This window comes from Pseudogymnoascus verrucosus, assembly GCF_001662655.1.
Source record: "Pseudogymnoascus verrucosus strain UAMH 10579 unplaced genomic scaffold scaffold_13, whole genome shotgun sequence".
NCBI lineage: Eukaryota > Fungi > Ascomycota > Leotiomycetes > Thelebolales > Thelebolaceae > Pseudogymnoascus > Pseudogymnoascus verrucosus.
Genome location: NW_017263664.1, coordinates 439627 through 465240, shown reverse-complemented (window position 1 = coordinate 465240; position 25614 = coordinate 439627). Strand labels below are relative to the sequence as shown.

The following is a 25614-nucleotide window of genomic DNA, read 5'->3' as shown; positions in this document are numbered from 1 at the left end:
ACATTTAGCCAACTTGGTTACCAGACGTCGGTAGCCGTATTTCGGCTACACTGCAGTCTACTTGAAACCACGGTGCTCATAAATCAGCTTATCCCAATAAACGGCTGTTTTGTAGCTGGCTGGCAATGGCAGTGGCTGTAGGAGAACCGAGGCAGGGCGCACACAAACTATGTCCAGCTTTTGCTTCCAGCTACACTGCATTTGAAAGCAAGAAAACGGGCAACACAAGATCCACACTTCCCCTCAAGCATAGACATGAAAGGCAAGACAGACACTCTTGTAAATTCAATAAAGGCTACAGGCACTCATAGTCTAATCCTTATCTATTATTCTATAAAATACAGCCAAAGCCAATCCCCCCCATTCCTAGATATACACTCCATTTCCATTTTTGCTACACAAACCGCTTAGGCAAAAATCAAATTTAAAGCTTGGCCACGATCTGGGCCCACTTCTCCGTGCTGAAGGACTTGGGGCGCTCGATGGGGGCGCCGACCGCGCGGTCGATGATGAGTTGAGGGAGGACACCAATGGCGCGGGAAACACCGAAGAGGACGGTGTAGTAGCTGGACTCGGTGAGGCCGTAGTGCTGGAGGAGGACACCGGAGTGGGCATCGACGTTGGGGAAGGGGTTCTTGGTCTTGCCGTGCTCGGTGAGGACACCGGGGGCGATCTTGTAGACCTGGCTGACGAGCTTGAACATGGGGTCGTCTGGGAGGTGCTTCTGGGCGAACTCGCGCTGGGCCATGTAGCGGGGGTCGGTCTTGCGGAGAACGGCGTGGCCGTAACCGGGGACGACCTGGCCGGCGTTGAGGGTGGTCCAGAGGTAGTCGGTGATGGCCTTGTCGGACAGATCGTTGCCGACGGAAGCCTTCATCTTGGTGAGCCAGTTGAGGACCTCCTGGTTGGCGAGACCGTGGAGTGGGCCGGCGAGACCGTTGAGGCCGGCGGCGAGGGAGAGGAAGGGGGAGGAGAGAGCAGAGCCGACCAGGTGAGTGGCGTGAGCGCTGACGTTGCCACCCTCGTGATCGGTGTGGATGGTGAGGTAGAGTCTCATCAACTCAACGAAGGCCTTGTTGTCGCCGAAGCCGAGCTGGTTGGCGAAGTTGAAGGAGTAATCCTTATCCTTCTGGACTGGGACAACCTTTCCATCCTTGTAGACGTTCTGGTAGATCCTGGCAGCGATGGTTGGGAGCTTCGCAATCAGGTCCATGGAGTCCTCGTATGTGTGTCCCCAGTACTCCTTCTTGTTGATACCCTTGGCGTATGCCTTGGCGAAGGAAGACTCGTGCTCGAGAGCGTTGACGGCAATGGAGAGCTGAGCCATTGGGTGGAGGGAGGTTGGGCAGCGGTCGATGAGCTCCTCAACGAACTTGGGGACGTCGGAGCGGGCAGCCCACTCGGCAGACAGGTCGCGGACCTGCTGCTCGCTTGGGACCTCACCGGTCAGGAGCAGCCAGAAGAGACCCTCGGGAAGGGGCTCCTTGCCGCCTGGGGCCTTGGGAAGGGCCTCCTGGCACTCTGGGATGGTCAATCCTCTGAAGCGGATACCCTCCTCGGAGTCGAGAACGGATCCCTCCCAGACGAGGGACTTGATGCCACGGGCGCCACCATACACCTGGTCGAGAGTAACCTCGCCGATGACCTTGTGGCCGTGGTCCCTGAAAACGGGTCAATGGCTTGTTATGAGCGACAGGACAATGGGAATACTGACTTGCGGAGCTTCTTGATCTCCTCGATCTTCTCAGGGAGCTGCTCGGCGAAGCGCTCCTTCAGAGTCTATCACGATTGCTATCAGCGGATGCTTCTCATATTATTGTTGGGAAATTGTTTTACCTGGGCCTTGGCGGAGTAGCAACGCGCGCCATTGAAGGCTGCGATGCGAGCATTGAATGCTGGGGCGGCCAGAGACGACCTGAAGGCGGAAGAGCCAAAACGAACTGCTGATGCCATTTTGAATTGTGTATGTGGTGATGGAGAGAAAGGGTTGTTGGAGACGGAGGGTCGGGAAGAAAGTTAACGAAAAGTGATGATCTCGTCTGTCAGGGATGCAACGACGGCGCGACCGGCGACCGTCCTTCGGTCCGACCGTAGCGTGGGCCGGAGTGAAATATGATTGGCTGGAATTATGCCACATCTCCTGACGTAATCCCTGGATTTTCACAAGACAGGTGTACTTTGGGAGGTGGAAATGCAAAAGTACTCCACTAATAGCGTGCACATGTATGAAGATAGGAAGTACCAAGGCATTTCCCATTTCCCATTTCCGGTATTCGTTATGCCGTGGAGCTCGGTTGGTGCATTTATGATTTTTGTATGGATAAACTCCAAAATACTCCAAATTTACTCCAATTACTCCATTCTCACGTTCACAGATTACTCCAAAAACCACCGAGGGATAGACGGCACACTGCGCTGTATCTCGGAAAAATCAAAAGACCTCACCACTCACCATACATCTAATCTATTCGTGCTCCACAGCAACCTTTGGTCTCTCCCTAATTTTGCTCGTGCTCCCTTAATCCGTGGGTAGACTTCTCCTGAAATTCCATAAATAAATTCCATAAATTCCATAAGTCCCCGAACCACCCGTGCCGCCCATTCCATAAATTCCCGAATCCACCCTGTGGCGCCCAACAACAAAAACAACAAAATCTCTTTTCCCCATCCATGACGAATGTTTCACGTGATACTCAATTAGGGGCTTATCAGCTACGGCTGAGCTTATCGGCGTAAGCGAGCGTAATCCATCCGCTTTGGGCATAGCCGCAGTTTCGGGCGGCAAACGTCGATCTTCTTCTTTCTCCTCATTCAACCTCACTAAACTCCATCTCTTCACTTTCTCCCCCCAACAAATCTCCATCGACAACTTCCCCTTCGTCGATAAAAATCAATCAAATTATTGTCGCCGCCATCGCGATAGGTGTATTCGCAAACTAACCAGCTCTTTTCGTACATTGCAGTCTATCAGGGGAGATCCAGGCAGTTGGAGGATACTGAGTGATTCACCTCCAGCCACCTTCTTTCATCATCGGCCGGAGGCTGTAGTCGCCATAGTACTCTGCTCTCAAATTCACCGTAACATCTGATCGGGATAAAAACAAAAACACAAAGTGAATACACGACATAGATCGACATAGATCGTAGTCCTGCGAAGAACCATCTTGGTCTTTTGTCACAACACCCTTTTCAGGGCTTAAAAACACTCTATACTCTTTCTCTCATCACACCCATCAACACTTTATCCGCCATGTCATCAGCAGTAGCAGAACTTGAAGCTGCTCTGCAGGCTATGTTGTCTTTGAAACCTCCTGGAGTATCTGGATCGCGCATAGCCACCCTCACAGCCCTCTGTTTGGCAAATGTCCAGGTACGACATCACCGCCACAACTCTCAACCCTCATTTGCAGTGGATGCTAACCCCTTCTCACAGTCAGAGTCTGTCCTCGTCCAGAAACTGTACACTCACATGAGGAAAGCCCCTTCAACCCACAAGCTCGGCGTTCTATACGTTCTAGATTCTGTAACTCGAAAATGGATTGAACAGGCCAAAGCCAACGGCCAACCCATAACTGTTTCTGCCCAAGATGGCACATATGCTGCAGGAGTCCATAGAGTAACGGAACTATTACCAGTATTGATGAACGACATAATTGCATCGGCACCCGATGATCAAAAGGTACGCATATAAACTTGATATCAGAACTGTACTGTATTGCCGTGTTCTTTGGATCTCGGGACCAGACACGAGGCGTATTTGAAGATGCACAAGAGCAAACTGTTGAAACATATTATGAGTACACCCACTTACCTTTTCATTCTCATTGTAGGACAAGATCAAGAAGCTCGTTGAAATCTGGGTAAAGGGAGAGACATTCCCCGCAGACATGCTCAACTCATTTAAGGAGAAACTGAACAGTAAGTTGGCCGATGGGTTTATGATATCTTCCACGTTTCTTTTGCAATTTCTAACCACACCTGGAATTCTTGTAGAGTCCACAACCCCCGAAGGATCACCACCAGCAGATGTAGGGAGGTCCTTTCCTGGAGCCCCGCCACCAGCGACAAACGCGCCAAATACCTCGTCCATTTTGGAAGCCCTGGCCAACATGGCCCGACAGAATACTACTGCAGCTGCAGCACCCCGGGCCATTCCAGCTCCTGCTCCCGTTCAAGATAATGCCTACAGTATGCCACAGGCACAGAGTAATGGTGCAGCTCTGAATCCTACGTATCCGTTTCCACCTAGTACGCAATCTGTAAATGTGCCAGCACCTGCAGCGGCTAGTTATGGATCGTTACCCCAGGGGCAGAACAACGGAGTCCCGAACTACCCAAGTAACCCAAACTTGCCACTTGGAGCGGGCGCCCCTGCACCTGCAGCTGCGGCTGCTCTTAACCCAGACTTGCAGCGCCAGATTATGCTCATAAAGACATTGTCCGATGCGGGAGTCCCGCAGGATCAATGGGGAGGAATAATTGCTGCTCTTACTCAGACTCAAGCTGCAGCCCCAGTTGGAAGCGGCGTAAATGTTGGTGGTGCACCTCCAGCACCGTATGGCGCAGCACCTACAAATACCTGGAATCCCATTGAATCACGTGATCGTGGTGGTCCCAACGAGGCTGTCAGATCTCCACAAGGACGTTACCGCAGACGCTCTCGTTCACAGTCTCCTGCGCGCGGATGGAATGCTCCTCGTGACTCTCCAAACTCGCGTCGTCGTGATGATAACGTTGGTGATTATGGTAGAAATTCCCCAGCGTATGGCCGAGATCGGCACAACGAGTACCGGCAACGCAGCCCAGCCCGGCGGGGTCGTAGCCCATCCCCACCACGAGGCTTCTATGACGGCCGGTCTGGCGGCACCAAATGGGTCGAGTTTGACCATTCAATTCCCAAAGGAAGCATCAAAGGTATGTTTTTTTTCTGGTGTATGCATGAGAGTTCACAAACTAACCGTCTTCAGTTCTCAGCCGCACCCTATTTGTTGGTGGCGTAACGTAAGGATTCCCATTGTCCCAATTATATCCCGCAAGGCTCTAACACATCCCAGATGCTCTGACCAGGAACTGAGGCGCATTTTCGACCAATTCGGTCGCGTGCAAACCTGTATCGTCAACAAAGACAAGCGCCACGCGTTTGTGAAGATGGTCAGCCGGCAAGACGCCATCACCGCCAAGGAAGCCATGGAAGGCAGCAGGAACCCCGACTCATCCCTGAGGGTACGTTCGGTAAATTCACATCCCCAGACACAAGTTTACCATTACTAACACCTCCCAAGACCAGATGGGGCGTCGGCTTCGGACCACGTGACTGCAGCGATTACCAGACGGGCGTCAGCATCATCCCGATCAGCAAGCTCACCGACGCGGACAGGAAGTGGATGCTCAGCGCCGAGTACGGTGGCAGCGGTGGGAAGCCCATCGAGAGCGGGATGGTTGTCGAGGAGCCCGATATCGAGATTGGCCAGGGCGTCTCGTCCAAGGCTATCAGTCGCCGCATGCAGACCGACAAGGGCGGACAATCGGGACCCAAGTCCGGTCGCGACTTCGACGAGGACGAGCACCGCCGTGACCGCCGTCGTGACGACGATCGCAAGGATCGCGGCCACGGTGGATCAGCGCCGTTCAACCTCCCCAACATGTCGGGAATCCCAAGCTATCCGTATGGGATGCCGCAGGGGATGCCGCAGCTGGTCAACGGGATTCCGATGTTCCCTCCTGGATTCGTCTTCCCGGGCAGCCAGCCACAGCAGCCGCCGCCACCAGGCAGAGGTTGAGCGGTTAGTCAGGTCGACGGGATATTCATCATAGGCATTTGCACGGCGCAGGGTATACCATCGGAGAGAACATGGCTCGGATATTGACTGCACGGCTCGGCGTTTTATGGCGTGTTTATTGGGGGGGGGTTGCGGATGTGCTGCTTAGTTGCGCACACGTTAATGTACTATTTACAGCGGTTTCTGCTTTGCTTCGCTTCGGCCTTGCGTCGATTTTTATACTATGGAAGCGAACTACAGTGCCAGTGAGAGGCTTAATGGCATCGAGCCAACTGCCAGGGATTCGATGGCTAGTTCAGAAGGGAAGATTCGTTCGGAATCAGAAGTGTAGTAATAAATATCATTTCTCAGAAACTTGTGCCAGACTTATCTGTACCACGTGAAGTCTTGTATTTTCCATAACCACCGTAGTTTGACACGTTCCGGAAATTATCACGCCACTATCCTGAATGATAGAATCTAGCAATAGTAAAACTTAATGCACTGGCCCCTCTCTACATGAATACCAGCGTCAGTCAAAGTATCAGTGATTGCTGTCGATTAACTTGGAAATGGCTTGAGGGTCTGGACACCTTGGTGGCCGATAACGATAAGGATCAAATAAATATGCTTAAAATAGTTGGCGCACAGGGTCCACGTACAAACGTCACACTTTCACTCACCATACCACTACCATATATCATTCGCGCGCCAGGACAGCACAGGGACTGCACGCAGAGATTCGAGTGACAACGACTATGTAAAGAAGATGGCGGGAAGGGAGATTCCTGGGTATTACTTTGGTGAGTCTGCATCTTAAGCCCTGACAGGCGCAAGACAGCGATCGGTCAATGGGAGTTCTTCTGCCCGTCAAAGTTGTGAAGAGGGACTATGTATAACAGCAGTGTTTATAGCAACTATAATTGAAACACAGGCGCTCAGTTACTCATGTCCATTGTAAATAGGTTAGTTACTTGGAATTTATTTCCTTTGTTCCATGTCCAAGTATCTGGCTTGTCGATTATGGACTTGGGTGATTGGGCGTCGATATTTTAATCATAGCTTCTGTATATACCAGCTGCTGTGGATAGTCCCTGTCCCGACTTTTGGGCGGTACAAGTTCTATAAACCGCAAATCTACTCCTGCTAACCTACCCAGATGCCGAGAAGAACAAGTACTTCAAGATCGTCGCCGACCCCGCGGCACTGTACTCCAAAACCGCGGTACGGAAACGCAAGGCCGATGAGGTTGTCGCCACAGAAGCTGCGAGAGTTGAGAAGGCTAACAAAGAACGTGTGACGCGTTCTGCGGCAGTGGGAAAATTGGACAGAGAGATTGGGAGGGGAAATGGGAGATTGGACGCGCTGAAGGAGTTTGTGGGGAGCTGGGAGGAGAGTAATCCCGTTGGAAGTCTGGGTGGGACGCCGAGATGGAGGGTGTTCGACTTTAATGAACGATCCGGACATTTGGTTTACTGTGAGTTTCACCTGCTACTTTCTGTGAAGGGTTTCCCTGATTGCAAGGCAGCGCAAAATGATGCGGTGGAGTTTGACTATTTGCTTAGGCTGGGAGAGCATGCACATGCACCTCTTAGCTGGAATGGTCTGATGTTAGCTAGCGATGCGGCCGTCAACTCAATCACCTTCTCGGCTTGTAAGACGATTGTCCTTACAACGTGGGCTGATCCACCGCAGAGGCATAATGTGTGTCTGACTCGTGTCCTCCCAACCCTCGACAGTGCGTATAACCCCTTCCCCTGCTCGCGGGGCCTAAAAGTCGGGAGGAGGACTGTGCACCACAGCTAGTGTTGCAGCAAATATGATAAAAGCAAAAGCGCTCAATCCTCCTCCGGACTCTTGGGCCGCAGAAGTACCCTCCTCCAACCTCGACCGTAGCTGCTTGATGGTAAAAATCCCTGCTAACGCCTTCTCAGTCATCAGCGCCCACCACCTAAAATCCAGCAAAGCAGGTGAAGACACAACAGTCCGTTGCGCGTGCGCCGCGCCTCTCGGCTCACCATACATGTTTGCCGTAGCCTGTGACGACCGCCCCATCTTCCTACTCGACGCGTCGATGAACGAGGCGCCTTCACCCCCCAGCAGCGGCGAATCCTCTATCCTCGCGCTCACATTCCTCGCGGAATCGCCGCATGTTCTCCTTACTGGAAAGCGGTCTGGGAAGGTCCCTCTCGTTGATCTTCGTGTGGAGGGCGGTGGCAGGAGTGGTATCAGACATGCTTCGAGCGTTGCGAGGGTGGCACAGGTGGGGGAGAATTCGGTGGTTGTGGGGGGATTGCAGGATAAAATGTGCGTGTATGACCTCCGTTTCTTGAAGGAGAAATGGAGGAAAGAGGCGACGAGGCCGGTGGTGAGGATGTGGGGACATAGGAATGAGACGAGGCATGATGTTGATCTGGCCGTTGATCGCGGTACTGGGCTTGTTGCTGCGGCGCAGGTGGAGGGGGGAGGAGGGGTGAGGGTCTTTGATGTGCAGAGTGGGGCTGAGATTGGATATGTGGCTGGTGGGCAGCCGGAGGGGGATTATGTTAGGCAGGTGAGGTTTGTGGAGAGGGATAAGGGAGTGGGACTGTGGGTTAGCAGAGGGGAGAAAATTTTGGAGTATGGATTTGGATCGGCTTGAGCGCCGGGCCTAGTGACATCAGTCGTGGAGACTGAGGTTTTCGATAGCTGCTGTGGGTGATTTTCTGGGATAGGTCGAACTTTGGGAACTGTGCGGCTTGGGATATGGTTGAGAGCATGAGTTACTCACAGCCGGCTTCCCCATATTACGGACAAACAGTTACCGCACACGCCGCTGACGAGATAAACCACAGCCAACATCGTTAATAATTATCACACATACATCAACAGCCCTAATAACCCCTCACCTCACCGCAGCGTGTACCAACCCGAACCCTCCCGGCGATCCGACGCCGTAGCGGCACAAAGAAGGGCTGAGGAGATGAGAGAAAGAGAGAGGCGGGAGGAAGCCGCAGCATCTCTCGCGAGGAAAGAGGAGGAAAGGCGGGAAATGGAAGCATCTCTCGACGCGTGGTGGAAAGAAAAGGAAGAGCAGGAGAAATCGGCTCGTAAGGCAGCACAGCATGAAGAATATCTAGCGTTCCTCGATGACGGTATCAATTCACCTATGGGTAGTAATTGGCAACTATTCTTCAAGGACGGCTGCAGAGGTCCTGCATGTAATTGTCATGATGGGGGGACTGACACATATGGGTAGACCTAGCGTATCTTTGTAGGTCCGTTAGTTACGTCTCTTCTGTATCAGGGGGTAGTAGTGTTCTTTAAGCTTCTAGTTATTTGCTTACTTCCTTACTATTTCAATACCAATTCGGCACACCTCGCCTTCAGGCTTCCGCAGTTCCAAATTTCTACACCGGCCGGTCTATAATGCAGCTTCCTTGAAAACCAACTTCAACGGCCAAGGACACCTCCTGCTTAATGAAAGTCGTTTCTAGATACTCCGCGGGTAGCTTGCGTTCGTTAGGGGCGCGATATCACATTTTATCACCATCCGCGCGGTTTCAAGAAAATCAGCAGTAGGGAGTACTAATCAGAAGTGAAGAATTCTCTTTCATTTCCCCCTGGTATCCCCCAACCAAGGCTTCACCCTCTCCCTTCCCCCCCCCCCAAAAAAAAACAAGCCTCGTGATGGGCCAAGACACTGAGCCGTGCCAGAAATAGTATGTCTATGTACAATGTGCTCCCCAACTCCTTGCGCGTGCGTGCCATAGCAAATTCGCCATTTTAACTCACATAGAGGGTATATTTCCTTCTCCTCTCTTTCCCATAATCATATCCCGCCTTGGCCAATCTATCCACAACAACAACTCTTCTTCTCCCCCTTCTCCCCCTCCACAGGAGGCACCTCCACCTCCACCGTCTCCTTCTCCACCACCTGCGCAGGTACAGGTACAGTCGGTCCCACTACCCCCTCCCCCCGCGCCATCCCCACCGCCTCCCCAACCTCATCAAGCGCATGAATCGTACAACCGAGACACTGACACCCATCGCCACACGGACAACTCGTCGTGTCCCCCCCACACCCCTCCCCACTAAGCGGATAACTCACAAAGAAGAAATCACTCGGCGACAGCGCCTGGTCCTCTGCCATTGACCCCCCCTCACTCGGGCTCTCCTTCGCGCTCGCGCCGTGCTCTAGCACCGTTGCGCTATCGTCGCCGGGGAATACGGGCGGGTAGACGACACCGTATGCGTCGGGCGGGGAGACGGGCTCGGCGTACGCGGAGCGCACGTACTCCTGCGTCGCGTCATTGTAGGGGTGAGCAGCGCATCCGACGCATTGGCATGTTGGGCCGCAGCCGCAGCTGTGGAGGGCCATGTTGAGGTCGGGTTGGAGGGGGTATAACGGGATGTCGGGCGGGGCGGCGTAAATGTTTTGGCGCCAGGAGGCGGGTTGGAGGGGGTTGTTGTGGGAGCCGTAGGAGGGGGGGTAGGCGAAGAGGGTTGGTTGGGGGTAGGGGTAGAGAGGGGCGGGGAGGGGGTAGGTGGGGACGTAGGTGTAGTTTGGCATTGTGGTGAGGGGGGTGCCGTTGGCGAAGATCATGCCGTCGAGGGGGGCGGAGGTGGCGGGTTTCGAGCAGCAGCTGCTCTGGGGTATTTCGGATTCGTGCGTTTCGTTTTCGAGTTTGACGCCGTTTGCTGGGGTGCCGTAGGACGATCCGGTTGAGTTTGAACGGGAGCTGAGCATGGTGCCTGGCAGTTGGTCGAGTGGTATGAATGGGTGGTTCACGCCGTTGCCGTTCAGACCTGGATAGACTCCGTTCCCGTTAACTGGTACATATGGCGAGTCGGTGTTGTAAGGTAGAGGAGGTTGTGTCTGTTGGTATGTATGGTTTTGGTTTCCGTTCGTGTAGGGCGCGAGTGGTGCCGCAGATTTTGCTTCATTTGGAAGTGCCGGTGCGATAAGTTGTTGAGGTCTCGGGGTGAACGGGACGACATTGACACTGTTCGGGTCTACCCTGTTGAGCACGGAGGCGTCATAGGACTGTTTCCGGCTCTTTGTTTTCGACGTCGTCTTCTTGATCTTGAAGTCGCGCGCAACCGGTGATGGCGATTCAGTTATCGGCGAATCGACAGGTTGCGGTTCCGTCTTGACCGCTGTCTTGGCCGTCTTGCTCCCTGGTCCACACCCACACTGCGATTTCCGAGGAATGGCGGCGGTGACGCTCGAGCATCCGCAGCTTGATGGCTGTAAATGCGGACATGCTGTCAGTGGTCGGCCAGGCTTCTTGACCGGCACCATCAGGCGTTCGCTCGCGTGCGTACATTTCGTAGAGCGATGGCCTCGAATGCATGGCTCACTAAATACGGACGTCAGCTTCCGTGCGCGCCGGGGGTAAGGTATATATCATACCAGGCCATCTTCATGCCGTTTATGATCGGCATTTTGAGGGTATTATGAGCAATATGGCCCTATGCGGCAGCGAAAACCCGTCAGGTGTTGCCGCGTCGTATGCGCGGTACCACTTTCCAGAGCAGCGTCTATCTCTCGTCTCCAGGCCTGTTGCGGAACAGCGCGGAAAAGCGCATGCGGCAGTCGCACCGGCTTTCGTCGAGGGTTGATTGCGACGGGGCTTGGCTTTCCAGTGCCAGGGATTTGGATGTAGTAGTCTGATCGTTCTTCGGAAGTAGCTATCGGTGAGGATTGAGGCCTATTGTTCGCGCTTGGCTCGATTGGAGGTCCGTTGCTGGAGTCGCGATCGTTGGGGGTCGGGTAACGAGCGTGCGGGGGATTGAGCGGATTATGTCTTTTTCACCAATTAGTTATGAGTGAAGGAATGGGGTAAGCGGCAGGGTCGGCCTGAAGAATGCTGACTTACCTGAACTGTCATACGCTCCAGCCACCAAGGCTTGTTGTGTTGGTGGAGGGAGGTGGGGGGTTGAGAATCCTGGCCGAGGCGTGGGTAGGCGGGGGTTTCGAGGTTGCAAAGGAAACGAAGAGGTCAAAGAGGCGTTTGCACCCAGATTTGGAGATGGTGTCGTGATACTTAGTGAGTGGGGTGGTGGGGAAGGTGAGCAGCGTGTAGACCCTCCGCGGGATGCCTAGGGCGTATATTCAAAGTCAGAGGAGCTATATCAGATTCGCGGCACCCGGCTTCATGCGGTGAGCTTTGCGCCAACAAAGATTTCAGGCGAATGCAGCTTCTTCCCCGAGTACGAAGATATGCAGGTATGTAACCTTGAAGGCCTCTCTGTGGGCTAGCCCTTGTTTGTATTCCCCGTCCAACGTAGGGATGTATGCGCCTAGCCGGCGTACGGGATTCCTCTCTCGTCGTCTTCCAATTGCGGGCTATCAACAACGTGGGATGATCGACGGTCGTCAGCGCCTCTTGTCTGTCTCTCCTGTGGTCGTAGGGTCTTCAGGTCTTCAGGCCTGTCTTGTCTGGCTTCGCTTTTCCTCCTTCTGTTCTCCCGGTCTCATGGCGTTCAGTTAGTCGTCGCTCCATTTGATAGCGCAGCCGTGACGTTTCCGCTTTGAAACTTTGAGCAGGTTTTTTTGATTGGTGGGTTGGAGGAATTTAGGTTAAGGAACAAGGGCCGGAGTGTGGTGTGTGGTGGCAAGAAGGGACGGAGGAGCGAGACTGGATTAGACTGGAAGTACCTCGTACGTATAGAACCGAGCTGGTGGTACATTGATTGGAATATGAAGGGTTAAGATATAAAATCGTAGTACTATCAATATCAATACTATCAATATTTACCAACGAAAGCTGGATACTATAGGAGGAGGAGCCTCTTAATATGGATAAAATGCCCATGTATGCATTAGATAGAGGGAGAGAGAGAAGAAAGCTGAGATTGAGGAAGGATCGCACAGTGCCTGAGGTGCAGGGCAGAAAGTCGAATGATGCTGTTGGTGGTGGTTGTAAGTACCCATACGTACAGTTATATATGTACAGGTACAAGGAACCCATACAAACCGACGACCAACGACCCCTCCTTCTAACAAACAAACAATCTTCAGCCTTGTCAATTACCGAAGGCTGCACGTGACATTATATCGACAGATTCTTACCTCTTGCAGAAAACAGTACCAGAATCGGAAAGAGGGCTGCCATATATACGCAGATACGGTGTATATACAGGCAAATATCGAATTCGAGAATCAGGGCTCATATACTCCCCAGATCTGACACGAGTATACCGCAAACCGGTCCCGACAACGTAGGTGCAAAATTTCTTCTACCCCTCCAAAGTCACGTGTTTTCCCCTCGTCCCCCAGGGGCATACCCCGCCATGAGAGATCAGAGGCATATCACAGACCTATCTAGACATTCCAAGCCATATCCCCTCTCCCAGCGCAGCTCCCAAGCCTTTCATCCTCCCTGAAACACAAACTAACGCCTCCCAGACCCCCCACCAAACCACCACCATGCCCTCCTCCGACTCAGGCGACGACACCCACGACCTCTTCGCCGACCCCCCCGACTTCTACCCCCCCTCCCCCCCACCCACCACACTCTCCTACCCCACCCCCGCCGGCGACCTCACCCTCCGCCTCGTCGGGCACAACCCGCTCTGGGGCCACCACCTCTGGAACGGCGCGCGCGTCGTTTCCACCTACCTCGAGACCACGCCCTCTCTCGTCGCAGGGAAGACTGTTCTCGAGCTCGGTGCTGGGGCGGGGCTGCCTAGTCTTGTTGCTGGGAGGCTGGGCGCGAAAAGGGTGGTGGTGACGGATTATCCGGATAATAGCCTTATTGAGAATTTACGCTGGAATATCGAGCATTGCGAGGGTGCTGGGGAGGTCGTGGCAGAGGGGTACCTTTGGGGTGCTGATTCGAGCCCGTTGGTCGCGCATCTGCCAGCGGAAGAAGGGGGGAAGTTCGATATCTTGATCTTGGCGGATTTACTGTTCAACCACAGCGAGCATGCGAAGTTGATAGCGAGTGTTGTGGAAATGTTGAAGAGGGATGGGAAGGCGCTGGTGTTTTTCACGCCGTATAGACCGTGGTTGTTTGAGGCGGATATGGCGTTTTTTGAGGGGGCGAGGGGGGCGGGGTTGGTGGTGGAGAAGGTGTCGGAGGAGAAGATGGAGAGGGTGATGTTTGAGGAGGATAGGGGGGATGAGGAGGTTAGGAAGACGGTTTTTGGGTATGTGTTGACGTGGCCGGAGGGGGGGAAGGCGGAGTGAGTGGGGTGGAGGGGGGTTAGTTAGGGGAGAGTGAATCTAGATAATTCTGGTTTACTGGAGAATAGAATCGTTGGAACTGTGCTGGTCTATATATAACATGTCTGGTGTTGGTTTGGATCCTTTGTGCGTTCGGCATTCCTGAGGATTTGTACGATCAGGCCTACGCTTTCTGCGAGCAGGTGCGTCAGGAGGAGGAGGCGGAACGTGAGCTCGTGGGACTAATTGTGCAGTCCATAAGTCATCTTGTTTGGGTAAAAGCTGTCACCGGTCAAATGCTGTCACCAGTCAACTGTCACCGATCAAAACTGTCATCACTCACAGCTCTCACCGTTAACATGATCTGCCGGTCCACAGCGAGTCCACGGCCTGACAACGTTTCCGTTGCTATGGGAACATAGTGTCACAGAGGGACAAAAGACGTGGTGTTAATATTAGCTAGGACTCTAAGAATGGGTCCCATTAGATAAGTTACAGCTGGCGTAAACTTGATCTTAGCCGGGACTCTTTCTTCCCTTTGCATACTTAATCACAACCTAATTTCTCTCTAATAGATACTATCACATAACACCTGTCAGTCATCGTGACGGTACGGAGTACCGAGATAATCACGATGGCGTCCCAACACATCCTAGCCACGCCGCCCTCCCAAGACGCCATCCTCAACTCCCTCCTCGAAGGCATCCGCGCCTATAACGCGCGCATACCACGCCTCTACGTCGGCACGGACTCGTTCGATCTCGACGCTGAAATGCCCCTGCTTCTCAACCTACCTAGCGCGCCCCTCGCGTGCAGGGAGCCGGTCGCCGAGTTCAAGGCCGTCAACGCCCACTTTTCAGCCCAAGTGCATGCCTTTTTCAATGCAGTGCACATCCTCGAGGACATGGCAGACAAACAGTCCTCTGACGAGCTGGACCTTATTCGCCGAGACGAAAACCTTCAGCCTGTCGTCATCCGCATCGTCGATCAGTCTTTCGACATCTACCTAGACTGCTGGCACCGTACCTTCCACACCCGCCGCCTCACCGTTAAGAATCCGGATAGCCTACCTCTATTAAACCGCGGCACCCAACTACGCGTTGTCCCCTACCAAGCTTACTCCTCGGATATGGCCAACATGCGGCCTGTCTCCTTGAGAACGCTCCTCGAACTCGCCACCCGCCTCCCTCACCTTCGCGAGCTGAACTGCCCCTGTCTATAGGAGCGCCTTCCCATTACCTTCACATCCCAGGCGCTACGCAGATTTGCCCGCGTTTAGGAAGGGCCTTGGCGCGATGAACGCGCTGAGTTCGGGCGGGGTGTGTGCCATGTCATGCCCTTGTTGCCACCCTCCCTCACTAAAGTCCGTCTCTGGTTCTGGACACCTAACCCCCGCGGGGACGAGGCGGACTAAGCGGCGCAGATGCCTGACCTTGTTAGAGCGTTGTCGTCGCCGTTATCGACTAACGAGTTTGATGGCATAGACCCTGTGTCTCTTGGGCTGCGGGACCTAGGGAGTCGCCTAGAGGAGCTAGACATCTGCGCGCTCATCACCCCAGATCTTTTCCCTTCTAGTGGTGACGGTTTATCATGGCCACAAATGCAGCACCTTAAGGTAGAGGGGCGATGAGGACATATACGACCACCGCCAACCTGACATGTTCCGTACGCTCCCTATTGCAGAGCGCATTAACACTTTGCTCTTAGCGTTTGCCTCGTCTCTCCAACAACAAAAGATGCCCTCCCTTCAAGACGCTGAGCTGTTCACGTGGCTTACCTGGCGACCCTCTGAAGAGCGGGCTCAAGAGTATGAAGGGAGTGATGACGCGCCTCCTTCGATTGATGATAAGGAGACCATTTTGTTCCGATGGGGGGTGAGATACGATGCGCCTAAAGGAGATGGGAAAGGGAAAGTCACATGGCAAGTTGGTGAGGACTGGAGGCCGGAAGATGAAATCATTAGGGCGTTTGAGGATCTTGTGGGCGGGGACGGGGAGAATATGGAGTGGAAAGCGTTTGAGTTTATGGGGGAGAGGGAGCGAGATATGGAAGCCTTTTTTATATGATGAGACCTACCTAGGTAGGTAACTAATACACAATTAACAACAGGCTAGTAGATAATAAACTAGTCTGAAAGAAGTATAGTACATTTTCCTCTTACCCGAAACGCAGAGTTCTTGGCTAGGGATGGCTAAGGAGTGTTTCCATATAATAAGAGACATCACTTCAACACAAGCAAGTGTTAACCATAACCTACAACTCAACGAACATGTATTTCCAGAAACTTCCAAACGAAGTCATTCAACAAATCTTCTCAGAGCTTCCCACTTCAGACCTCAAAGCGCTCTCACTTGTGTGTAAGGAGCTTGACGCCCGCGTGACACCACTGTTCTTTTCTTGCCTCGCGTTCTGGCTAGGCCCGGAAGACCTTGACAGGTACGCTACCTCCCTTACTCCCTTATATCATACTTGCAATTACCCTCTTAACAATGTATCAGACTCGCCACAATCTCGGAATCTGCTCGCCTCAGCCGGCATGTGACAACTCTGTTGATTCAGGATGGCATGTTACAAACCGGAGCTCCAAAACCACGAGGATTCCTCAGTACTTTTAGTGCTCAGCATCAACCGGGATTTCGCTACGCGCAAGGTATTATCCGAGGTGTAGACCGCTCAACAATTACTAGTGAGGCCTTTCAGAGTGCAACTGTGGCTGATTTTCCGGAGACCGCGATTTCAGACGGCCTTAAACAGCTCGGCTGGACACCCGAGACTCTGTTTGGCGCATACAAAGAACATGGCCGAATCATTGAGGAGTATAACAAATTTATCAATGAGAAGACGGATATCGATATCCTTTCAGCGCTACTCCAGAGGCTTACTAGTTTGACTGAGGTCCAGTTGTGCAACTGGAGCGAATATGCTAGGAAGACAAGTGTCAACGCAATAGTCAAAATTCAAATTTTAGAACCAGATCCCTTCAAGAATGGCCGTGCCCTCGACAGGTTTCTGCAAGCTGCAGCAAGAACAACGATTCCTAGCCTTTCTACTCTAGTACTCAAAGAAAATGAATTCTTCTACCAAGTCGACGACTTTACCACACTGGACCCTAGCATCATTAAAGCATCTCTCCCCGCTCTTCGAAACCTTTCTTCTCTAACCCTTCCAATGCGAACTAGGACTTGGAATAGGCCTGGGTTTACCGATATCCACCGCGAAAACCTTGCCGCTTTGCTCCTTAGTGGCCTTCCACATTTGCGACATCTACGAATATATACCAAGGAGAGCATGGAGACTTCCCCCTTGGAACTTTCTCCTATCTTGGATGCAATATCAAGTGATCAATTGGAGAGTATTGATCTGGAATGGTGCACTATCACGCTTGACAGCGTAGAAAGCTTCCTCAGGCGGCATAGCAAGACGCTGAAGACAATGCGGTTTAACTATATGATTCTCATCCAGGCCCATTTTGAGACGCTCTTCACGTTAGTACGCGATATTACAAAACTTGAAGAGATGGTCATTACTCGCGCACTTGTTGAAAAGAGCCACCGTCGCATTACCTATGGTGCAGGTGGGTGCCAAGAAAATCAGGCCTTAGAAATAAAATCTCGCCACGAGGAAGCTCGAAAGGAGGTCGCAAGATTTGCTACAAGAAAAACAGATCGTTTTCCAAGAGAGCTTCTAGATGTCGACTCGTCCCTTGTTGATGACATCTATAATTCTAAAACTAGTACATGTTTGGGGGTCATTGGGGAGAATTTCCTTCCTGAAACCTGGGATAAGGAGGGGATGCCTCTAAGGAAGATGGAATTATTTTAAGTATTGTCCTAGTGTAATATTAACAAGATCTGTTTCTTAATATTTATCTAGGCTCACATGTAAACAAGTCATTTGGCCATTGGGAAGTTGAGGAAACTATGAATAACATAGTGCCACGTGCTACGTGCTACTAGTCCTAGCTACTCCAAGTTTAAGATTTGATCTTGAGTATTAATATCCAGGTCATGGTCAGCAACCCACTTCCAGACGTTAGCCATGTAGGCTGATGACTGTGGTGTAAGATGGAGTAGCAACGATGCAGCAATACAATTCGAATTCACAGAACCTGTGAGTTTTGGACATTGTGTCTTTTGAAGATTCGAGCCGATGGCACCTCCAGTCCGTATATGGGAATCTAAGATCAATAAGTACAATACAAGAGAGAAGGTTGTAACCTATGGGCGCCGTGACGCTTGTAAATAGATAGTATGTCGCTAGCGGTACCTGCTACTTCTCTAATACACTGCAATGGAACCATATCTAGAAGCATTATATAAAATAGAAATATAAACTCAAAGGTAAAGCATGTAAGATGGAATCCAGCTCCTGCATAGCGTCAAGAATCTGGAATTACAAACGATGTATCTACGGGATCGACACGTTTTCTTAGGTATAGAACGACCCTTCATAGAACGACCCTTCAAGTCCTCTTCGTCTTCTGAATCTCTGCAAACTCTTCATCCGAGGTATACCTCTTCATCATAGGGGTCAACCCCATCAATCTCCCTGCCGCAGCAAACAAGGCTTGCACCTTCCACGGTACCCACCAGCGCAGCGGGCCCAGCCACGTCGCGGTAGGAAACCATACCATGGCAGTGGCAGAAACATGCCTAGCAAGAGTAAGTTTTCAGGCCCTAATCTTGCATTTCGGCGAGGGGAGAACTCACTGGGTTAGCATGATCTGGAACGGGTTTAGCGAAACCTTCTTCTCATGCACGTCGCTGACGTACATCAGCAAGTTTGTAAAGAAGACTCTGTCCATCATCTCATCGACGTCGTCAGGGTGCGCCCAGACCAGCAGGACGGTATCTTCAGGGCTATCTGACACGGGGTTAAAGCTATGAGGTACCCATGGCTTGATCTCATGCGGCCCGTCCTCTCGGGTATAGACCTTCGTGGTTACAGACCATCCCTCGACGGTGGCTACTTGGCCTTGGAGGACCTGGAAAGTCTCTGATTGATTGAAATGGAGGTGGAGAGGCGGTGCCTGAATTTCTTGTTGGTGGATGTCACATGGAAACGGGATAGGATATCCGTCTTAAGGTATCTACCTACCTGAGGATGACCTTTGCCTTGTTTGCAGAGAGGGTGGTCGTGTTTGTACGTTGCTCTTATCAGAACTCTAGATCAAGGTTAGCAAAGAGTTTTGAGCGGGTGTTCTTAGCTTTGTTGGCTTTGCGACTCACGTTGCATCTCTCGAGGGATGTGGCTCCAAAAACTCTAAAATGAAACTCCCCTCGTACAAGCTGAAAGGTCCAGAGATCACTGACTCGCCCAGAGGAGATTCAGGCGCCATGGCTCCCTCTTGTCGCAGATAAATTTCTCTGTAGAAATTGAAAAGACTACGTCGGGATATGGGGAATTGCTAGCGACAACACCTTTCGACGGATCTATTACGAGATTGACGCGAGTCACGAAGTTGACACGAGAATGTTGCGTCGCCTCACCCCGCTCACCCTGCTTACTCTGCTCACCGTGCTTACCCTGCTCACCCTGCTTACCATGCTCACCCTCGCTTCACCCCATAAGGCGGCAAGGGGCACAGATTCCACGCTATGTCTATCATTCAGATACGAAGACTTCGAAGTGTAGACGGGGTCTCAGTTCTTGAGAATCGGTTGTGCCCTCCTAATGCTGCGTTAGGCGCGCTATCATATTCCTCATCTTGCGTGCTGGTTGACCTCAGCGCCCTTGTCGAGAAGCAACTTCACAACCTGCTTGTGGCCTAGAGCCGAAGCTGACTGGAGCGCGTTGACGTTAGCGCCCTTATTGAGTAGCGGCCACACACAACAACCTAGCCCCGTCCCCCCACCTTTCTCCCAAGCACACGTCAAGCGTCAGTGGCCCCAAAATTTAACATACAAAAATGGCAAAAAAAATACAATCAAAAACATACAACAGTGGGTATTCGCTGGTGGTCACCCACCCAACTACTAATCCACCGATCTCAAGCTTGAAGTGGATTAATACTCAGGACGGTGCCATTTAGACTAGCGGGTGAGCGTCGCTGCCCTCAAGTTTTTGATGCCTCACGATAATCCGGTTGTCCCCCTCAGCTACCTAATGGCGGCCACGTCGACACGCACGAAGTGGGTCTTGTATTAAGACGCGATGAACGCGATGAACGCGATGCACCGCGACTTTAGATGGCCATGGATAATCCGGTACCTAGGTGAGCGAAGGTGAGCAGGGTGAGCGAGGGTTAGCGAGGGTGAACGAGGGTGAGCTTGAAAATGGTATAAAAGGCACGCTCCCGCCATGTCTAGATTTTGCAAACAGCCGGTTTAAGTATGGAGCCATTTATAGTGAACAGCCGCTCTTCGTGAATGATAAGCATATTATATTTCATGTGACACTACCATTTACACATCACTAGCTAATCCTCCTAGCACACTCCACCACATCCTGAACTGTGAAGTACGGCCCGTGCCAACCAAAACACACTGCTAGCCTAGACAAACTCGCTATAAAATCATCCGCTCGTAGGCTCAGACATAAGGGATACGCCTCCTTGAAAGTCGTTAAATAGCTCTCCACCTGACGAGCATCCATATAGCTGCCCTGCTTGGTTAACGCCTCTTCCGCCAACGGAATGATCACGGGCGGCCACTCGAAAGCAAAATAGCCTCGTAGAAGAACAGTGCTGAGTAGTCTGTTGGCCTCGCTGGCTTCGGGATGCATGTACGAATGCCGTATGCTGGGGTCGTTTACGTGGAACATAAACACACGGTTGAGGCTCGCGAGGTCGTATGTGAGGATGTATTCTAAGGTTCGTTGGACTGTGCGGTACTCAAGACGTTGATGAAGAGCTAGAGACTCTGTAGGAAGGGTAGCTAGTATTGTTGGTGCATCTTGAGCTTCTGTCGTCTCTGCCAAAGACATGGACACGTCATAGTTGGGGATTGAAACGTCTCTCTCGCCTAATAAACATAATGATGGGAGCTCAGAACAAGAGGTTTCTATTGCGCCTAGAGCTGCGAAGTCCAGAGGGGGAATATAAGTTGACAGCGGGGTAGTAGCGACGTTCTCGTTGGTGACGATACCACTAAGGGAATGCGGGCTGGATTCTAGGGTACGAGCTGATCGAAGCTGACTTTCAAGATCCAACACGGTTGCCTCTAGTTCCTTAACACGTGCTTCGAGATCCTTTACCCGTCTGTTTTTGCGTTCGCGGTGAGCGCGCTGGCCTTGGCGAAGCTGTTCTCGACGACGGTTAACTAAAGTTGTGTCATGTTAGGGATGGGTATCACAACGGTAATATTACAAGCACAAATCAGAACATACCGTTATCTAGTAAAGCTGTAGGTATGGTAATCTTCTTGTTCATGTCGATTTCTATCTATCTCAGACAGTTGTGTTGCAACGCGTGGAAATGATGTTCGATGAAAGAAAGTTGTGCGTGTTGACTCAACATGCCAACATCGGCTAACTAGTATGAGTACCCATTCAAAACGTCTCGTCGGATTAGCTCAGCACACTAATTTAGCGGATATTTATTTTCGACGTTCTCATTACTTATCACCATGTTGACTCAACATACTCTTCTTTAAAATTAAATTTCATAAAACATCGTAATGTTGACTCAACAATGCTTAGCATGCTAACCTTCCATCTATATTAAAGGCTTGGCACCTAAAGCTTAGAAGCGCCTAGAAGTGCTAGGTCGTGAGAACTGGTTTTGAGTTCCCCTAATTCATAGTATAGCTTAGCGTGTTGACAAAACATCTACCTAATAAAAAATGGCAAACAAAAGTTAGGAAATGAACACTTCACTCCATCTAGACCATGTGTATAAATGTCAAGAAGCGCCGCTAGACATGAAAAACAGGACACTATATCAGAAATGGCAAACTCAGCAGAAGACGAAGACCGCAGCCTGGAAAGCCAAGAACAGGAGCCTACCAAAAAGCCAGGACCTGTCCGTAACCCTCTAAAAACCTCATAATTACAACAAAAACCGCTAACACGCAACCAAAGGTCCGTTTCGCCGTGATAATCTCCTCCCTAATAGTAGGTAACTTCCTCTATGCCCTCGACAACACTATCGTCGCCGACATCCAGCCCCACATTGTCCAGCAATTCAAGTCCATCGACCAACTCAGTTGGATTCCAAACGCATATGTCCTGACTGGAACGGCATTTGTACTACTCTGGTCGAAGCTCTACACGCTCGTAAGCCAGAAATGGCTTTTCGTCTTGGTATGGATATTGCGTTTTTTGCTATAGGCTATTTAAATATTTGCTAACTTACCGGCTTCCGTTAGACTGTGCTTTGCTTTGAGCTAGGCTCTGCCCTGTGCGGTGCTGCAACTAGCATGGACATGTTGATCATTGGGAGGGCAATTGCTGGAGCAGGTGTACGTGATCTTCTTGACTTCCCCCACAGATCTGGGTTCTTGAACTAACATCAAAGTGTTTAGGGAACGGGTATCTATTTCGGTGTGATGGCCCTAATTACCTCCATGACCTCCTTGAATGAAAGGCCCATGTATTTCGCCTTGACAGGGTGGTCATGGGGTGCAGGAACCGTCCTCGGCCCCATCATCGGCGGTGGCTTCGCCGCGAGTTCTGCAACTTGGAGATGGGTATGATATTTATCGAAACCATATTTAGCGCTATTGCTTTTTAGTAAGTTCTAATGTTGAGAATAGGCCTTTTACATCAACCTGGTCATTGGCGCGGTGGTGATGCCAGCTTACATCTTTCTCATTCAAGACCCCGAAATACCACACCGCAGACCTTATCTGACACTCTTTTGGAGCATCGACTGGCTAGGTTGGGCTCTCCAGAGCGGCGCCCTAACAACATTTCTCATGGGAATTACGCTTGGAGGTGTGTCGTACCCTTGGGATCACGGCAGGGTCATCACTCTCTTTGCGCTAGCTTTTATGTTCTCCTGTTCATTCTGCATTGTGCAATGGCTCTCCCTATGCACCTCGCCCAACAACCGCATTTTTCCAGTCGCGTACCTGAGATCCGCTAGGCAGGTCATCTTGTTCCTGCTTACTGGTAACTAGACCGACAGTCCGCAAGTGCTGCTTCAACTGTGCTAACAGTCATAGCCTGCGCCTCGGCCGGCGTCTTCATTCCCATCTACTACCTGCCCCTATTCTTCCAGCTGACACGGGTATGGTCACCCCTGCACATTTACTTCCTACAAAGCTAAAGAACACTAGGGTGACAGCGCCATCATGGCTGGCGTGCGACTCCTGCCACTAGTTATACTCCTGGTAGCAAGTTGTCTACTTAGCGGCTACACGCTCTCGAAGTTCCCTCGTATCCCAGCGTCCATATATTACCTAACAGGGGCAGCCCTGGTTCTTATAGGCGGCACCCTTCTCAGTAAGCGCACTGCCTACTCCATACACCCCAATTAGGCACCATGTACTGACGCCCTGCCCCAGCTACAGTTAATAATCCCAGCGGCACGACTAGGATCTACATCTACTCTATTCTCATCGGCTTCGGCACCGGCCTTTACCAGCAGCTCTCCTTCTCCGTCTCACAACGCCTTGCCGGCGCGGCACCCGACACCCAGGCACAGAGCGTCGGTTTCATTATGCTAGCGCAGGAGATGGGCGCCCTAGTCGCACTGGGGATCAGCTACATGGTGTTACTAAACAGGTCCCTTCGGGGTCTGGGGGCTGCGTTGCCTCGCTTAGGGCTGGAGGACATCAAGGCTATTATCTCGGGAGACGGATTGGCGGGTCTGTCCCGGGGAGATCGCGAACTCGCTATCGCGGTTATTATCGATGTCATAGGGAGCATGTATGTCACGGTATGGGACTTCAGGGAAGCATTGCTAACTTGGAAATAGATATAATCTCATTATTGCCGCTGGTGGGGTGGGTCTATTGTCAGCATTGTCACATTGGTGGCTTAATTCTCGTCGCTCTCAGTAAAGTGTTTCTTAAAACTCAACTTTCGTGATAATAGTTGGGCTTGCCAGCTCTTGCACTTAGAGCACTGTGAGAGGGACTCAATTAGAGGGTACCTTCAGCAAGGGGCCAAGATCCTACGCTGACCCTATTAACACAATTGAGAGCAAGTAAGAAGCAATCAATTGCTAGCTTGTGTATGGAAGGGCGGACGGGATGCCTAATTCTAATGCGTCTATGGTTGTATGTTTATCCGTCTTAGTCCCACTATAGAAGCAATACCAAACGTGTCGGTGACCATCTGAAATCCCTCGCTCACAGGGTCGTCGAATGAAAGATAGCTTACGTTTCTTACGAAGGGGCATAATAAATACATCGAGGGTAGAGAGAGACTAATCATCTTAGCAAAGCTACTCCTTGCAAACGTATTAACTGTGATATGAGTGCTTCGTTAGATAAATGATTCCCTTTTCTGCAGTTGCACCCTCGAATGCAACTAGCTGTTACATATGTTCTAGCCCTGCCACTAAGTAGGCCAGTTGGCTAAGTGGCCGGCCCATTCGCAAAGTAGTATAATAGAATAGTAAATAGATTGATTGCTCTATACTACATTTCCAGTAGTGTCTGCTCTTGCCCGCTTCCGCTTTAGCCTCTTAACTAGAGCTATTTCTATACGAGTAGCTAGACCTAATAAATTACTATAGTTATAGTTGTCATTATAATAGTATACGCTACACTCCTTTGCTTCCTTATAACAATAGCTCCTCTTTATACTACATTAACCCTTATATTAGCATAATATTCTAACCTATGTACTTATAAAAGCCTCTCTAGCTATAAGCCCTAGTATTACTTACTTTATAGAAGGAAGAATTAGGATATTAGACTATAGAGCTTACTCTATAACCCTAAGTTATTATATAGGTATAAGGTGTTATATAATACTAGAGTATGTAAGAATCTAATCTCTATAAGGGTAAGGCTCTTCTAGAATGTATATAAAGATCCTCTTATTATTAGTTAAGGTTCTATTCTCTTAAGGCACCTTTATAGAGACTATAGCTCTAATATTAAAGTGTTAGATATTATGCTTCTTTATATACTTATATATTATAGAAACCCTTACTCTTTAAGTAGCTACTACGTAGTAGATTGTAGAAAATAAGAACAAGGCACTTAAATAAGGTACTAAGCTAAAACGGCCACACTCTAGTACTATTACGAAATTGACGCGAGACTGACACGAAATTGACGCGAAAACGTCACGTCGCCTCACCCCACTTACCCTGCTCACCCTGCTTACCCCTTGGCTCACCCTGCTCACCCTCGCTTCACCCCTTAAGGCGGCAAGGGGCACAGATTCCACGCTATGCCTATTGGCACGATTGAGAGCATCAATCCACTGAACTACAAGCTTGTGTATGGCAGAGCGGACGGGATGCCCAATTCTCTTGAGTCTATGGTCGTATGTGATAGTTACTTGTATGTTGAGCCACATATGCAAGTTTTGATGCCTGTCGCGGCTGCCCTTACAATTTCAATGCCCTCCCGATGAGGCTCTGCGCTGTCTCCTTTCATTGTGATTCCGGTATGGTGGAGCCCGTATTCGTGCAGTTGCGAGTTACAATATACGTATACCGGTGTACGTTTAATAAAAATTCCGTTACTTCAAGGTTTTTTCCACGAATTCTTTTTGGTTGGCCTTACTCGGGCAGTCATTAAAACGGCTCCATCCTCTCTCTGCTAGTGCCGCACAACTAGAAACACGTCGCGCGCCGCTCGA

General features: G+C 51.0%; 11 protein-coding genes across 11 annotated transcripts; 7 read left to right on the top strand and 4 right to left on the bottom strand.

Annotated features, from left to right (window-relative positions):
• Window positions 1-263: 263 nt before the first annotated feature.
• On the bottom strand, window positions 264-2033 carry CIT1 (citrate (Si)-synthase). The gene is made up of 3 exons (XM_018273312.2): window positions 1837-2033; window positions 1715-1779; window positions 264-1661 (listed from the first exon to the last, which is right to left on the bottom strand). Exons 1-3 carry the CDS (start codon window positions 1951-1953, stop codon window positions 425-427), a joined length of 1419 nt encoding a protein of 472 aa, XP_018131954.1. The 5' UTR covers window positions 1954-2033; the 3' UTR covers window positions 264-424.
• A 690-nt stretch (window positions 2034-2723) lies between these two features.
• Window positions 2724-6111, top strand: VE01_03829 (uncharacterized protein). Its single transcript, XM_018273311.2, has 7 exons — window positions 2724-3370; window positions 3434-3679; window positions 3831-3918; window positions 3994-4914; window positions 4968-5001; window positions 5055-5223; window positions 5283-6111. Exons 1-7 carry the CDS (start codon window positions 3251-3253, stop codon window positions 5778-5780), a joined length of 2076 nt encoding a protein of 691 aa, XP_018131862.1. The 5' UTR covers window positions 2724-3250; the 3' UTR covers window positions 5781-6111.
• A 313-nt stretch (window positions 6112-6424) lies between these two features.
• On the top strand, window positions 6425-9137 carry VE01_03828 (uncharacterized protein). The gene is made up of 4 exons (XM_018273310.2): window positions 6425-6562; window positions 6919-7236; window positions 7288-7497; window positions 7694-9137. Exons 1-4 carry the CDS (start codon window positions 6529-6531, stop codon window positions 8398-8400), a joined length of 1269 nt encoding a protein of 422 aa, XP_018131861.1. The 5' UTR covers window positions 6425-6528; the 3' UTR covers window positions 8401-9137.
• A 267-nt stretch (window positions 9138-9404) lies between these two features.
• VE01_03827 (uncharacterized protein) lies at window positions 9405-12555 on the bottom strand. The gene is made up of 3 exons (XM_018273309.2): window positions 11621-12555; window positions 11155-11548; window positions 9405-11101 (listed from the first exon to the last, which is right to left on the bottom strand). Exons 2-3 carry the CDS (start codon window positions 11184-11186, stop codon window positions 9592-9594), a joined length of 1542 nt encoding a protein of 513 aa, XP_018131937.1. The 5' UTR covers window positions 11187-11548; window positions 11621-12555; the 3' UTR covers window positions 9405-9591.
• Window positions 12473-13935, top strand: NNT1 (nicotinamide n-methyltransferase; the record flags this gene model as incomplete). Its single annotated transcript, XM_018273308.2, has 2 exons — window positions 12473-12965; window positions 13153-13935. The coding sequence occupies exon 2, from the start codon at window positions 13174-13176 to the stop codon at window positions 13933-13935; it is 762 nt and encodes a 253-aa protein (XP_018131857.1). The 5' UTR covers window positions 12473-12965; window positions 13153-13173.
• Window positions 13936-14545: 610 nt separating this feature from the next.
• On the top strand, window positions 14546-15133 carry VE01_03825 (uncharacterized protein; the record flags this gene model as incomplete). The annotated part of the gene is made up of 1 exon (XM_018273307.1): window positions 14546-15133. The coding sequence occupies one exon, from the start codon at window positions 14546-14548 to the stop codon at window positions 15131-15133; it is 588 nt and encodes a 195-aa protein (XP_018131938.1).
• Window positions 15134-15334: 201 nt separating this feature from the next.
• VE01_03824 (uncharacterized protein) lies at window positions 15335-15977 on the top strand (the record flags this gene model as incomplete). Its single annotated transcript, XM_018273306.1, has 2 exons — window positions 15335-15494; window positions 15619-15977. The coding sequence occupies 2 exons, from the start codon at window positions 15335-15337 to the stop codon at window positions 15975-15977; spliced, it is 519 nt and encodes a 172-aa protein (XP_018131858.1).
• Window positions 15978-16130: 153 nt separating this feature from the next.
• On the top strand, window positions 16131-17801 carry VE01_03823 (uncharacterized protein). The gene is made up of 2 exons (XM_018273305.2): window positions 16131-16347; window positions 16410-17801. Exons 1-2 carry the CDS (start codon window positions 16181-16183, stop codon window positions 17731-17733), a joined length of 1491 nt encoding a protein of 496 aa, XP_018131964.1. The 5' UTR covers window positions 16131-16180; the 3' UTR covers window positions 17734-17801.
• Window positions 17802-18163: 362 nt separating this feature from the next.
• On the bottom strand, window positions 18164-19639 carry VE01_03822 (uncharacterized protein). Its single transcript, XM_018273304.2, has 4 exons — window positions 19140-19639; window positions 19009-19075; window positions 18621-18940; window positions 18164-18563 (listed from the first exon to the last, which is right to left on the bottom strand). The coding sequence occupies exons 1-4, from the start codon at window positions 19247-19249 to the stop codon at window positions 18374-18376; spliced, it is 687 nt and encodes a 228-aa protein (XP_018131859.1). The 5' UTR covers window positions 19250-19639; the 3' UTR covers window positions 18164-18373.
• A 659-nt stretch (window positions 19640-20298) lies between these two features.
• VE01_03821 (uncharacterized protein) lies at window positions 20299-21346 on the bottom strand. Its single transcript, XM_018273303.2, has 2 exons — window positions 21238-21346; window positions 20299-21170 (listed from the first exon to the last, which is right to left on the bottom strand). The coding sequence occupies exons 1-2, from the start codon at window positions 21278-21280 to the stop codon at window positions 20326-20328; spliced, it is 888 nt and encodes a 295-aa protein (XP_018131863.1). The 5' UTR covers window positions 21281-21346; the 3' UTR covers window positions 20299-20325.
• A 450-nt stretch (window positions 21347-21796) lies between these two features.
• Window positions 21797-23855, top strand: VE01_03820 (uncharacterized protein; the record flags this gene model as incomplete). Its single annotated transcript, XM_018273302.1, has 9 exons — window positions 21797-21871; window positions 21931-22152; window positions 22218-22310; window positions 22374-22538; window positions 22605-22962; window positions 23016-23080; window positions 23130-23295; window positions 23358-23721; window positions 23771-23855. 9 exons carry the CDS (start codon window positions 21797-21799, stop codon window positions 23853-23855), a joined length of 1593 nt encoding a protein of 530 aa, XP_018131860.1.
• Window positions 23856-25614: the final 1759 nt, after the last annotated feature.